Raw genomic sequence first — 13810 nt, forward strand, 5'->3', positions numbered from 1 at the left:
GCAACTAAAACCAATCTAACATTTTAATAGAGTCTGACTTAAGTCCTGTTACTGGAGTGTAGTCAGGGTCACCATGACATTTATATCTTCATGCCTCTGCTTCCAGCTCTGTGGGTCACCAATTAATTGTACAGAGCACACTGAGTTCCTAATGAGCTGGCTGTAGATCAAAGCTGTGGCTCTTTTGTTTGTTCCTAAATAGGGTATGATGCTTATTCAAGTTACTAACTTACATATTAGGAATCAAGGCTCCAGAGCTTTGCAGCGCACCATAGGCTTACTTTACCAAGAGCTGTGTGTCCTTCTGGAACTGAAAAAAAAATCATTTTTGCACGTTTTTGGGGCAATAGACTAAATATTTTGCCTTCACACTTCAGCATGGATTTTACTGTGATTGTGCTATTCTGCAGTTGCAAAATAATTACAGAACAAGTTCCTTGTTTAGTCTGCTGCCAAGAAGGGAAAACTGCCCTACCCAATACTCTATGCTGCCCCAACAAGCTCTTCTTCTTTGTGAATTGGATTTCTGTTCATTTTACAAAGTCGTTAAAAAAAAGGGCGACGCAGACCAACACAAGATGTGAGTTTCAGAAGAGAGTTCATTTTCCGGGTGAATTTGCGAACGCTTAATGTTTAAAACTTCAAACCTTTCACTGTCACACAGTAGTGGTAGTTTCCTTTTCAACACACTAATGATTAAGATATCTTCAGAAATGGGGGGGACGATTCCACTTTTGATAAGTCAGTTATTTTTAGTTTTTGCAAACATCTGCACAACCCCAGCCTAGCGATCTTTTCCGACGCATCTTGTTTACCTTCAGAAAGCTGCCTCCTCTTTGAAATCTTTACGTCACAAGATGGAACAGCGTGGCAGCATGACGTATTCCAAAGGGCGTGTCCCTTGTGAGACGATGCTCTTGTGTGATTAATAAATTATTAAAGTTGTTAATTTTCCTTAAGGAGGATGCGGAAGAACTAACCAAGTCATTTATCGTAATGATCATTCCGGCAGAGAAACCGCCTTTTGCCATAGTGCAAATGTTTGTGTTTTTTTGGTTCCATTTGTACTCATCACGATTATTACACACATTCATGATAGTAATAATAAAGGGACCTAAAAATATATTGGAATATTACTGTCATGTTACGCATTTAAAAACACCATGAGGTAGATTTAAAAGGTTAGAAGGTTTCCAAAAACCAATCTGTTATTAATCTGTTTAATCTGCCATGTTTTTCTTCCCTAAATACAAATTTAACAGATTAAAATATTTGCCATATTTGTTAGTTTGTAAGCACTCAGATTTTGTTGATTTGCAATCACTAAAGAAATATTTTGTTCTCAGAAATTTGTATATTGGTTTGTGTGCTTTTATTTTTGTTAATTTTCTTTACCTGTTTAAATCATTTAACATTTTGCTCTGGGGTTTTTTAAAGACAATACACCTGAAAAAAATAAATGATTGGATTAGACCTTTCTGTTAACATTTTTAAAAGCTTTCTGTGCAACATTTAATGTCTTAGTATGACACATTAAAATATAAGTCTCCATAAAGATATAAAGAATTATAAAAGCTTGACCTAGACCTATTATGAGGAGGTCTGACTCTTCCCTGATAGACTATGTGTTTTGTGTATAACCACTTCTCTACTCCAAAACAACAGTCTAGTCTTCTGCAAGCAACGTTTACACTCCTATGATCTGGCCACAACTAAAACAAAAAAAAAGACACAATGTTTTTGGGTCAAGATGGATGACTCGTCTCTGTACGTCTTCAGAGCAGAGTTTTGTGTCAGGGCATCAGCTCTGTCGTCACAGGAAATTTGCTGCAAGCTTGAGGCAGCGGCAGTAGATGGGAGATGTATAAACTAGCCCACAGGTTCCCATTGTTCTTCAGTGATTTCACGTCATTCCACACCTGCACAGCGCTCTTGCAGAGGAATAACTGAGAGGAGGAGCTCGGCAGTGGCACAGTGCAAGACAATGCGTAGAGGAGACTAGATCCCAGACTCACACCCGCTCACAAAACACAGCTGGTGCAGCCGTCAGTCGTCGGACCCTTCACCTGGAGCCTTTTGTAACATCAGTCAGCCACAGAAGCCTCATGTTCGCAGACGTGAACTAGACAAATGCTAAACAGCAAGGGAACACAATGATGTGAGTATTGTGCTTTTTGATTTTACACTTCCTTAAGCATAAGCAAACATCATGTTGTTGATTTTCTTTTCCCCTCCTTGATCTCTGAAATACTTAGGGTCTTGACACTATTCTCTATATGAGGATGTTGGTTATGTGTTTCAGTTTTACATTCAATGGCATTTAGTTAAAACGGATTTTGATTTCTTTAACCAAAATTGTACTGCAATGTGATACCATTTTAACAAATTGTTATATCACACTAAAAAATACAGAAAACAGAATCTCTTTTATTGTGGTTAAGAACTGATTGTGCATGTTCATTCTGTTGGTTTGTTTTTGGTCAGCTCCACCTTCTTGCCTTGACTTATTGATAGGCACTGTCCTTCATCTTTACAACAATTATTCGTAATAATCTTTTACATTATCCCTCGAGGCTAAGTGTTGGTTTGACGGTGGTTGTTTCTTTGATACCTTGGTTACTTCTGCTTGGTGTTTTTTTTTTCAAAATGATTACAGTGATTTAAGAAGTTTACGTTTGTTGTTTTATGTTCTCTGTACCTCTCTGGCTGAAGAGCTAAAAGAGAAGCAAAATGCTGAGGAACTAGCAAAAGTTTTTTTTTTGCATTATTTTTCCAGAGACAAACTATGTCCTTCTTTCCCTTTTCACCCAAACCCTTCAAATCTGATATCTGATGCACACTTACAAAGCCTGCTAAGTTCAATATTAACACAAATACGATTTTGGTTGAACTGGAATATAATGATACATTGATGTATCTAAACACATAGAAAAAACTGACTTTGTTGCATTATATTTCAAGATGTGTCAGATCTTTGGAACAGCTGGTAGCACATGCTAAAATGAATTTGGAAGCAGGGACATACTGCAACACATGGTCGTTCTAATAATCTGAGCAGAACAGAGGAGAGCAGGCCATAAAACGTGACACGATTTCATATTCAAAAGACTCATTAATACTGTATTTCCATTTCTGTGTGGACAGATTATTCATCTGAACTTTTCCATTATAAACCTTGTCTTTGTCCATGATGGATTCTAAAAAAAATGAAATATGTTTTATTTTAACCAAGAAATGTGTTCAATTCCTCATACAAGAAAACTCAATGCAATATGGACACATTATTTTGTTTTTTCTTTTATTCTGACCTAAACTTTTTCTTAAAAAATAAGTTGGAATTTACATAACTAGTAAAGAGTGGCTACTTTCCATTAAGTATGAGCAAGAAAAGTCTTGTAAATGAAACCTGCTATCAAATACTAAATGTATAATTTGCATTAGGTGGGTGGATCACAGTTATGATATACAGTAATCCAGGTCTTACTCACTTACAGAAACAATTCTTTGCAAAACTAATTTTTATCATGATCTTTTTATCTATATACAGGAATTGAACAAGAGAATTGTTAAAGAAATCTATAATCTTCATTCATATTTGTTTTCTATAGTATATGAACATAACACAGCTAAGACTGTGTATAACTATCTTTTTGGGGATCAGAGAAACTCATAGTTGCTCTATTGTCAAATATATCAATATTTTGGCAATTTGTCTATTGTCAAAATTGTCAAAGTATCACATCTACAGTATGCATTAGAACAATGCATTGAAGCACATTTTTTAAATTTAAGACTGTCTTTTCCTAATCCTTTAAGCTTTGTCAAAGAGAACCTTTTAATAACCAATTCACACAGTCAGGGATGTGCAAATATAAAAAGTAATCAATTGAATAAATGTACCTGTATGCTGGAGTTATGTAGTAATTTCATAGGCCAAATGGTATATTTTTATATATGCTTTTACTGACACATGGTAGATACTAAAACAAGCCCTTATATAGTTATATTACCAAATTAAAGCTTTATATCCTTCAAAATGTTGCAAAAACAATGGTTCTCTAAGAAAATCACTAAGAATAACTAAAACTTAGAAATCACTAAAACGTTTCTGTTCACTAAGAAAATCATGCCTCGATCTTGTGTATATTCTCTCATATCCAGGGGACAGGCTCTCAAAGCTCTTGTTCTCAGATAGTACTTCACAAATGTAGAAACCAGTAACAAAGAAGGGGACCACTCCCTACAAATGATGCTGACATGTTGACACAGCCTCAATAGCCCCTTCAGATAGTCCTGAGGTTATTTGTGGCACACTGCTGTTTGTCACTTAACGTTTCAACCTTGTCACAACTCTGTGGTTGGAAAAGGTGGTTTGTAAAGAAGCGTTTATCTACATCCTCTTGTGTTCTCTGAGCAAGTTTGAGAAAAGTGTAGAATCAATGCAGGCCTGCAGTTATTAAAAGAGGGCACTAATATAAACATGTTGGGTTTTTTTTTGCTGACGGGTATTGCAATAAACTGACCCTGTTCGGAAGTGAATGGCATTTTTGTTTCTTGGCTAATTTGAAGTAAAAGCATTAGCAGGCACATAGTGTTTTGTAAGCATTAGATGCAATGCATTTTGATTTGTTGTAAAAGTTTTAACTTCTGGACTGAGATGAAATTGCTACGGTTATCTTGCTACAAAATATCGATTGAATTGATACACTTTGCACCATTCAGAGATTTTGGCTTTGCAAGTTTAGCTTTACAAAGAGTTTGTACATAGAACTGTGAGCAGAAAATCATATTTTTCCCCAATGCAGCAAATCAAAAAAATTCTGAAGAATTGTCTCCTTTAATCTTATAGATGGGTGAGATAGACTTTAGAGAAGGGAGAGTTGTGCACCTATTTCTGTGACCAGATCAGAATGAATGACCTCAACGGATACTCACAGCTATATAATACACAGAATGGGGTTTCACACCCTGTTCTCAACCTTAAACATTGTAAACGTGTTTCCATGACCTAAACGAAATAAAAAAATATTTCAGTAGTGTGCTCCCTGTGACCAGATGAGTATCACTTTTAATTCTCTGGTTCTCTAAAAGGATAGGATGCATCTGGAGTTCAGAAGCATTCAGAAAGGCAGCTACCAGCAAGTGATACATAGACTGATAACAAGGTCTAGTCTTTTAAAGAAACAACTTGCATACCGATGAGAACAAAAGACAGTGCAGTTAAAAGCAGATTTGAAAAGGAAAGATTAAATCAACCCTTACCCTTCTTTTTAACTATATTAATGTTGGTTACTGAGTTTGCTTTTTTAAAGTGTTTCAAATAGTTGTTGCTGCAAAAGGGTACAATATCAAATAGAAACCTGGTGCGATTGCAGAGGAGATGGAGGAAAGGTACCAGGGGAAGATAAAATGATTGTATTTTTCGCAGGACAGAAATGGTTTACAGTATAGTGAACAATGTTAATGTGAAAAAAAAAATATTCAAAAGGGAAACATGCTGGTGGGCTTCACAACAGACGATTGATTACCTTTTACGTACAGGATCTGCCAGTGAGACTGTTTCAACACCGGAGCATACAGAGTCCACGGTGAAATGGGGAGTCGTCCCAGCAAAGGCCGGCGAAACTCTTCTCAGCAGGCGAACCTCTCGAATCAACAAGAGCCCCCACAGGCTGCCGCAATGGGTAAGAACCCCGACTGCCGCCCTCCCCCTGGGAGGGGAGATCGGAGAAACTAGGGGCCGCACCTGGAAGAGAAGAGACTGCTGTTATCCTCTTTGTTTCAGTGGTATTACTAATCTCTAATTCTATATCACTTTACTACATGGAAGTGCATTTAAACTACTAGAAAGTGCATTAAATCTGGGAACAGAAGGCACTTCTTTACCCAGATGTTTGTGGGAGTATTGAACAAGTCACGGAACCATTACCATGGACTCTTTCAACAGATCATTGGATGAATTAACTGCTAATTAGCAAACCCCCTCTCCTTCGTAACCTTTTTTTTATGGTCTTATATTATCACAACAAAACCCCTAAATGGATCTCCCTCTCTCATTGCTGCTCTGGCCGCTTTGTGTACCGAGCTTTGGTGAAGATATTTTTGAAACCAGCTCATCTACCTTCTGTAAGAGAGGTCACCACCCTTCAAAGTCAGCTCTTGTGCCCTCACGAACCTTTCACGACAAGTGCTGAAACACTTTCTTGTCACGATAGCAAAATGAAAAAAAAAAGACGTGTCCAAAGTGCTTCACATGGGCTAACATGAAAGTAACAGTTATGCTTTGCAGAGAAAAATAAAGGCCATTTTCTAACATGGACTCATATCTAACGTGAAGTTGTATTCTAACAAAATCAAAGGTGATTAGATTGTACTTAAACAGCTCTTTTCGGCATTGTTCATTTGTAAGTATAATTTTGCTTTCTTAACCATTTGACAGATGTGTATCTCAGTAGCGGAAACTACTCTGATTTTTTTCCATTCCAGAAAGCAAAAAGAAAATAGCAGCTAAAGAAATCTAGTAATATTTATTGGCCATGAAACCTTAGGGTTTTTCAAGTCAAATTAGTATGTGCAGCATTGCAAACCATAGTCCTTGGGGATCAAGAAAACAAAATTTAAATACAAAAAATAAATCTGATAATTGCGAAGTATGGTGAGGAATGGTGGAAATATTATACAGGCTTGCTGGTAGAAGATCATACATAAAAAATACAGATTCATCATCGAAAACTGGAATTGTACTGTATATGTGTAAATACAATATCCAATTCTCTTTTTTTCTGTTCATGCGATGAAAACCATTAAGTATTTCTATGCTCCTGGAACGCTGGTTGGTTTATCAGTCATCAAATGACCATTTCTCATTCATGTTTTTAAGAGCAGTGCAGAACTAATGCTTTGTGTCTGTGTTCTCCTTCTGCAGACCCCAATAAATATGTGGTGGTATCTCTCTACAACTATCCATCTGGGGGTCCTGGTGACTGCAGTATTCGGGTTGGGGAGCGCCTCAACATCCTGTCAGAGTAAGCTACTGTCCATTGACCCCATGATTCATTGCACACACTCACTAGCACCCAGACAAAAGGCTGATATACAAAATAAAGCTCAATTAAGAAGGGTTTGACCTAGAATACATGAACTCTGAACTTAAGACCCAAACTGTTAAAGGTCTGGTAATGAGTGAGGTCAGGTGTCCATGAAAATAGATGTCACACCTTGGAAATATTTGTAAAGGAATTTATCGGTTGATTTTCATTCTCAATGTTTGAGAATATGTATATCCCAAAATAACTGTAAAATAAAATTTGAAGATATATTTTTATCTGGAAAGATACAAAATACAAAGAACTCAGTAAGTTTATTCAGAGTGATCTATGCTCATCACTTAAACTTTTTTCTGCTTTAGAATATCTTTAACTTTATTGCTGAAAGTGGCTGTGAAGCATCGAAGCAGCTCTCCCTTCTGCTGATGTTTTGATGCCCTGTTATTTCTCGATGTCTGGATGAAATCACTCAGAAATGCTACGACGGTTTCGACCTTGAGGCTGTCTGGGGGTATCTGACCCTGCTGATTATTCACTGCCTCTTTGTTACAGGGAAGGAGACTGGTGGAGGGTGTCCTCTACAGCCACAGGCAAAGAAAGCTACATTCCCAGCAATTACACTGCCAAGGTTTTTCACAGGTAAGCTGTGTACACCAGCCTGGGCAATAAAACAGAGCGCACAGTCTAACAGCAGCTTGAGCGAAGGAAGAGATGATAGGGCTGGAGACCTTCACTCCAGCCTCCTTCCCTTCAGTGAGAGTGATGTCATATATTCCCCAGTGGGTGACAGCGTGCCTACCTGTTCAAGTTTCCACAAACTAAACTGTCTGCTTTAGAGTTCGGGGATGTACAGAAACGGAAAGTGTGCCGCAGCTCCTTCTAGGAGTTCCTGTTTTTGCCAGCGAGCCTGCTGAAGACACTAATGTCTGTACTGCTCCCCCTCTTTCTCCCCCATTCTCTCCACAGGTGGCTGTTTGAGGGCATCAGTCGCGAGAAGGCAGAGGAGTTACTGCTCTTGCCCTACAACCAAGCCGGCTCCTTCATGATCCGCGAGAGCCAAAGTCAGAGAGGTCAGCCATTTTAAGACACTCTCCATGCATGATGTGCAGAACTGAAAAACACATAGTGTTGATAGATTAGCCCCTTTACTTACTCCCCCAGATGCTCCTTGACAGTAGCTGGTGCCTGAGTTTGGCTCAGTGTCCTTTATTTAACCAAGTGAGACTCTTGAGAACAAACTGTAAGTGCATGAAGACCTAACCTAAACCCCCAAAGTCAGCTGAGAAAGCACCCTGCACTACAGGACACATCCAGTTTTAATTATAATGTAAAATAACTCGTGTAGCAACAGGTGCTGGAAATGTAGTATAAAATTATCTACTTTTAAAAATCTTAGCACAAGCTTGTTAATGTTCAGCATTCTTTTAAAAGAGGTCAAACATTTCAAAACATTAAAAAAAATAGTCCCTGGATCAAAACTGATCCTTGGAATGCTTTGGAGAACACTGTGTTGACAAGTGCTGTTAAACTTGTCAGATATTTGATTTACAGTATATACATTTACATAGTTATACTAGAGTACAATTTGTTTAGAAGATTACAAGGACTTCATAAATTAGAAAAAAGGTGATTAAAAGTATTATTACTTTAAAATGAAATCGATTTTTTTATGTGAAAGCAATAAAAAAAATGTAAAAAGAAACAGACACATTTTGGTATACTGGAAGAAGCAAGTTTAATTTCTTCTCTGTAGACCAGCCTTATCGCAGAAAAGCCACTTAACCACAGTCAAACAAAGGCTCAACAAGGAAATCACACATGTGATAGTTCTAAAGAGAGTGAAGGAGAGAAAGAGACTGAGGGGTGCCAGAGATACCTTCAAAAAGTTGAAGAGCTATGAGGAAGACAGAACATGGTACAGAAATGTGTTTCTGTGAATCAATAACTTTGAGCTCAGAATTCCATCAAATAATTTCAATTTTGGCAAAGAAATCTTGGTAACAGCTAGGTTTTGTGAAGCTAGCTCTGTGTGTTTGCTTAACATACTGTAACTATCTGCCTGCCTGAACACCAGTTGAAAATGGGATTTCTTGAACATTGATTTTGCTTACAGTGACTAGAATAATTAATTCTGTAATATGTTTTCTAAGGCTGTAAGGTGGTCATTTTTTTAGAGAATCAGTTTACAAGTATAGTGCATACTTAGTGTGTTATATTATTATCCTATTTACTTTTGTGGACACTTAAAACTCAGTATACAACTTTCTTCCTGTAATATGTAATCCCCTTCATTAAAGATACCTAGCACTGTCTGTAAGAGAGGTGCTGACCCCAGTGTCCAGGCTAATTCTACTTTTGTGCAAACTGGTCTTCTTAAAATTCCCCCTTAATTCAATTAGGAATGCAAGTTCTCACTTCTCTCTCTAATCATGCATGAAGTGGGACCCCTAATTTATGTAAAGCACTTTCAAATTTGGGGGGAAGAAAAGTGTTATATAAATGCAATAAATTAATGAATTAATGCCCTCAAATTGAAATGTAAGACTGTTGTGTCTTTAAATGTCACAATGACATGAAATGAAGGTCTTTTTCTTCCAACCAAGGATGCAACTGAATCCCCTGAACAGCTTTCTATTAATGCAAAAAAACAACTACAATTGAAAAAGAGCAACAAGTAAAATTCCACTAACCTTACGTTACTGTTATTGTTCTCACACCTGCACCTGCAGATGAAGTAAAACAGCACAGTGGTTGACAATAGGAAGAGGAAAGAGCTCATCATTAAGCTAGACCCAGGTGCAGCAGACTGCAAGATAAGAATTAATACGAATATACTGCTCTTCAAAGTATGAAAATCATCAGCAAGAACCACAAGTGCAATAAAAGTACAAGATAAAGCATCTTTTAAAACATTACATATGTATTAGGATAAAACAACGCTTTTATAAGTGTGAATGAAGAACTGGAAGGAGAGTACAGTTTGTACTGTTCAGTTTGTAAAGAAAAAAAACTTATGTAATATCTGAGGTGATGCTGAAAGCCATTTTCTTCCCAAACAGGGGCCTTTGCACTGTCAGTGCGGAGAAGTACCACTAGCTCATGGGATTCAGTGAAACACTATCGCATCCGACGACTGGAAAATGGCTGGTTCTACATCTCCCCCAGACTGACGTTTGCCTCCCTCATACAGCTCGTGGATCATTACTCTGGTGAGCACAGGGGGACACCTGGTGCCTAAAATCAACCTCAAGCCCAGGTTTCAGCCAGTTGCATGGATATACAGCACAGAAGGAAAACCAAAACCATTTTGAAGTTTCAAGCAGAAGCTAGCCTTACATGATTTGGAGCATGATTGTAGCAAACCAAATTTGCAAAAAAAACTGCACAGTTTTGGTAGCTCTTGGTTTTTGATTTTTTTGGAGTGTAGATTTCTTCCTTTTTCTGTAAGGTGCTGTTTCCGTCACAATAGACCTTAATAATTTAAAGAAATTCAGGACCACTGAATCACTAGAAATGAAGAACTACCCTTGGAGGGAAACACACTGCACTGAATTTATTTAACACTTGATATAGTTGTGCCTTTACAGTATAATCCTAATGCATTGTAACTGTGCTTCATTTTCCAGAGTCAGGTGAGGGTCTGTGCTGTATGCTGAGGGAGCCATGTTATATTCAGGGTTCCAATAACGTCCCGGTGCTGACCGGACCACCACCCACGGCAGTAAGAAAACCTACCCTGAACTGGAAAGACGTGGACAGGTATGTTGGCGATTGATAAATCGCTCTTCTTTTTCCTCAAGGGGAAGTCAAATTTCAGCGTCCTGCATGTCCCAGATGGGCTGAACGTTTCTTGTCTGTCTCGGTCCAATGGCAGGTCCATGCTGTTTTCGAAAGACAAGGATACCACAGAAGAGTCGCTGGTGAGTGAGGGCCTTCGAGAAGCCATCAACTCTTACCTCTACATGACGGAGGAGATGGGCTGTGTGGACTGCATCGACAGCTGGAAGACCTGACAAGGGCCGCGGGGCGCGCCGGAGGTCAAGGAAAAGATTCCTCTCGCCCTCATTGATTCCTCTCGCCTCGCCCCTGTTGCGTCAGGAGGCTTAAATATATTCCTCCCCGCTGCTGAGTACAGTCTTGTCCGACAGTGCTGGGAACTGAAAGAAAGAGTGCCGTGCGATGTGGCTCTGGTCTGCAGGAGGAGGATTGTAACTCCCAGCGCATCGCGCACATACCGGAGAAACACAGCCGCGAGGAAGTTTAGGACCAGGAGAACTCATAATGTTTTGCTAATTTTCTTGAACGTTACGTACACTTTTCCCAAAGGCAGGTCCTTTGATAATCCATGCTGCAGCTCATATTTAATGCTTGTTTGGACACTGGAACCCAGTGAGAAAGCAAAGACCTTTTAAGGATACTACACAGTAAATGGGAACACATGCTGACAAACTCTCCTATTCACAGAAGGTGTGCCATGTTCAGGGAGCATAAAGGCACCACAGCTCTTAATCTTTGGCACATGGACCACCCAGATCGCCCCAGAACCCTTCCAGGTATTCTTCCATGTTGTACCACCCTGTGCCTCACTGAAGCAGCTCTTCTTGGACTCTTTTTCAGTTTACTGCTTTTTAGTGCAGTTTATTATACAAGCTTTACATACAGTTGGAGAACTAAAATTTGGCAGTCAAACTGCTAACCATTGTTCTTTTGTTTCTTAATGATTGCTTTATGTGACGTGGGCGATTTTCCAAAGAGTTTCAGAACATAACACTGTATTTTTAAATTAATGACTGTGTGTGTGTGTGGGGGGGGCTTTCACAAAAGCTTAAGAATCAAGCTGTTATGCCCCAGAGAAAATGGCTATTTTAGAAGTATGCGTAGGTCAGTCAAAGGTGTCATCTCATATACACAACAAAAGTTAACCGTGTCAAATCATCAGTAAATTAAAATGGCAATTCTGAACAATAAGCACATACATAAGCAAACCAAAGAGAACTTTGCATTAATTTGTTGGTAACAAGGTAATGCAAGTATCCATTGAGTACATTCAAGTTGTTAGATGTAAGTGTTATTCGTTTAATTCTTAAAATTTAGTCATAAGACACAGGTTCACTGGGTACAGGAAATTGATCTGTTATAAACAGTGAATGGAAAGTGTGGTGTCAATTCTGTGTATTAAGACATTGGTGTAACCAGCAGAGACATCAGTTAATGAAAACAGAGTGGTGCAAGGAAAAAAATTCAGAAGCATCAAAGATTATACGATTTTTGCAAACTAATCCCCTGGTTAAAAAGAAAAAAAATATTTTTGTACTGATTTTTGTTAGTGTTCAACTGTTACCTTCAAAACTCCCAAAGCAGAAAGTTCTTTTCATATATGAAAAAAATAAAAACTGACAGTTATTAAGCAAGAAGGATTGCTTAATGAAATGAAGTGGAGTAAATGGTATTAATCTAGGTTGTTTAATACAGCCACCTTACCTTGCAGGTAAAAAAAAAATCTTTAGGTGTTTTTATCTAGAAGTTCCAAATATGTTTTGGAATTCAGTGTCTATTAAAACCTCCAAAGTGCTATTTTTTAACAATGGGAAATGTTTCAGATTATATTCATACATTCCACAAATTGGACAGTTCAGTTGTCTTGATCTTCTATGTTTGTTTCTATGTGTACTTGTATTACAATGCAGCTTGTAAATTAATCAAGAATAAATTATTTATGTTTAATTTATTTTGCTGTGCTCAGTGTGATGTGCATTTTATTGTAAATAAATACATTTTTTTTAATTAGTGGCAGCAATAATGTTTTAAGAGTCATACTCAAAGTGCTTAGTGAGCTTGTTAGTCAAACTGCTTTTCCAAGACGGTACAAATTTGCTAGCAGACAAGCATAACATCCCTGCCATTCTGAAGCCTATCTTAAAAGATAAGGCTTCAAAGTATTTCAATCTTTAAAATAAAGAAAAAGTATCAATTCTTCAGCATGTGACAGAGCCTGGGACTTAATTAAGCAATGTTACGCAGGTGTAAAACATATACTCTTGTGATATTACTAAGAGCATAATTCAAATGACAACACATTGGCAGAGGTAATACAAAGGTTTTCATTTCTGTTGAGCCCTCAACAACACAGGTGCCAGGAAGCACAATTTCACTCTTCTCACTGTTCATCTTTAATTTCCATCCACCAAATTCAGTCTGCAGAAAGCCAATAGCTTGAATTTGGACAGACTTTGTACTTTAACAAATTCAAATGAATCCGATCTGTTTTCATAACTAGTAGGTATCCAGCATTTCCCATTTTAGTTTTCCAAGTGTGTAGAAGACCTGAGACTGCCTTCCTTCTTCTATCGTTTCGATATAAGGTACTGGCTGTTCATTTTAAATGACTCCATACACAGCAAACCTCTTTTCTTTAAAACTGTGCTTATGTTTACTGTAGTTACTGTATCTCAATGTAATGAGAAATTAATCAACAGCAAGTTGATCAATGTACTTAACCTTAATAAGCTTTCCCTACGTTTCTATAAGAATTACTTGCAGCAGCCATCATTACACTCCTACTACAACATTCCTATCGTAGCTGAAACCTAGGCTGGGTACACTAACAAAATATGGAAACAGGATAATAGCAACTGGGTCAATTGCAGACCACTATATGTTTAAAGTATACAATTTGCTGGAGTCATTGAAATAGGACAATTTTTAAATGTAGTTATTTAGACCAGACTAACCAACCAAAGATCTGTTTAGATCTCAGTGGGTTA

The 13810-nt window shown here is 37.9% G+C and overlaps 1 protein-coding gene across 1 annotated transcript; it reads left to right on the top strand.

The window, feature by feature from the left end:
* The first annotated feature begins 1848 nt into the window (after positions 1-1848).
* Positions 1849-12774, top strand: sla2b (Src like adaptor 2b). Its single transcript, XM_088937367.1, has 8 exons — positions 1849-2158; positions 5542-5684; positions 6926-7025; positions 7599-7685; positions 8013-8116; positions 10106-10255; positions 10673-10805; positions 10921-12774. The coding sequence occupies exons 2-8, from the start codon at positions 5594-5596 to the stop codon at positions 11057-11059; spliced, it is 804 nt and encodes a 267-aa protein (XP_088793493.1). The 5' UTR covers positions 1849-2158; positions 5542-5593; the 3' UTR covers positions 11060-12774.
* Positions 12775-13810: the final 1036 nt, after the last annotated feature.

Source organism: Atractosteus spatula, chromosome 19 (genome assembly GCF_055471065.1).
Source record: "Atractosteus spatula isolate fAtrSpa1 chromosome 19, fAtrSpa1.hap1, whole genome shotgun sequence".
NCBI classification, from domain to species: domain Eukaryota; kingdom Metazoa; phylum Chordata; class Actinopteri; order Semionotiformes; family Lepisosteidae; genus Atractosteus; species Atractosteus spatula.

What these genes read in the sequence shown, in the direction of transcription:
- sla2b (XM_088937367.1), top strand. Translation starts at nt 5,594, where the DNA reads ATGGGGAGTCGTCCCAGCAAAGGCCGGCGAAACTCTTCTCAGCAGGCG. An exon ending in CGCCTCAACATCCTGTCAGA is followed by an intron (nt 7,026 to 7,598) that starts GTAAGCTACTGT and finishes TCTTTGTTACAG; the next exon opens with GGAAGGAGACTGGTGGAGGG. An exon ending in GCTCGTGGATCATTACTCTG is followed by an intron (nt 10,256 to 10,672) that starts GTGAGCACAGGG and finishes TTCATTTTCCAG; the next exon opens with AGTCAGGTGAGGGTCTGTGC.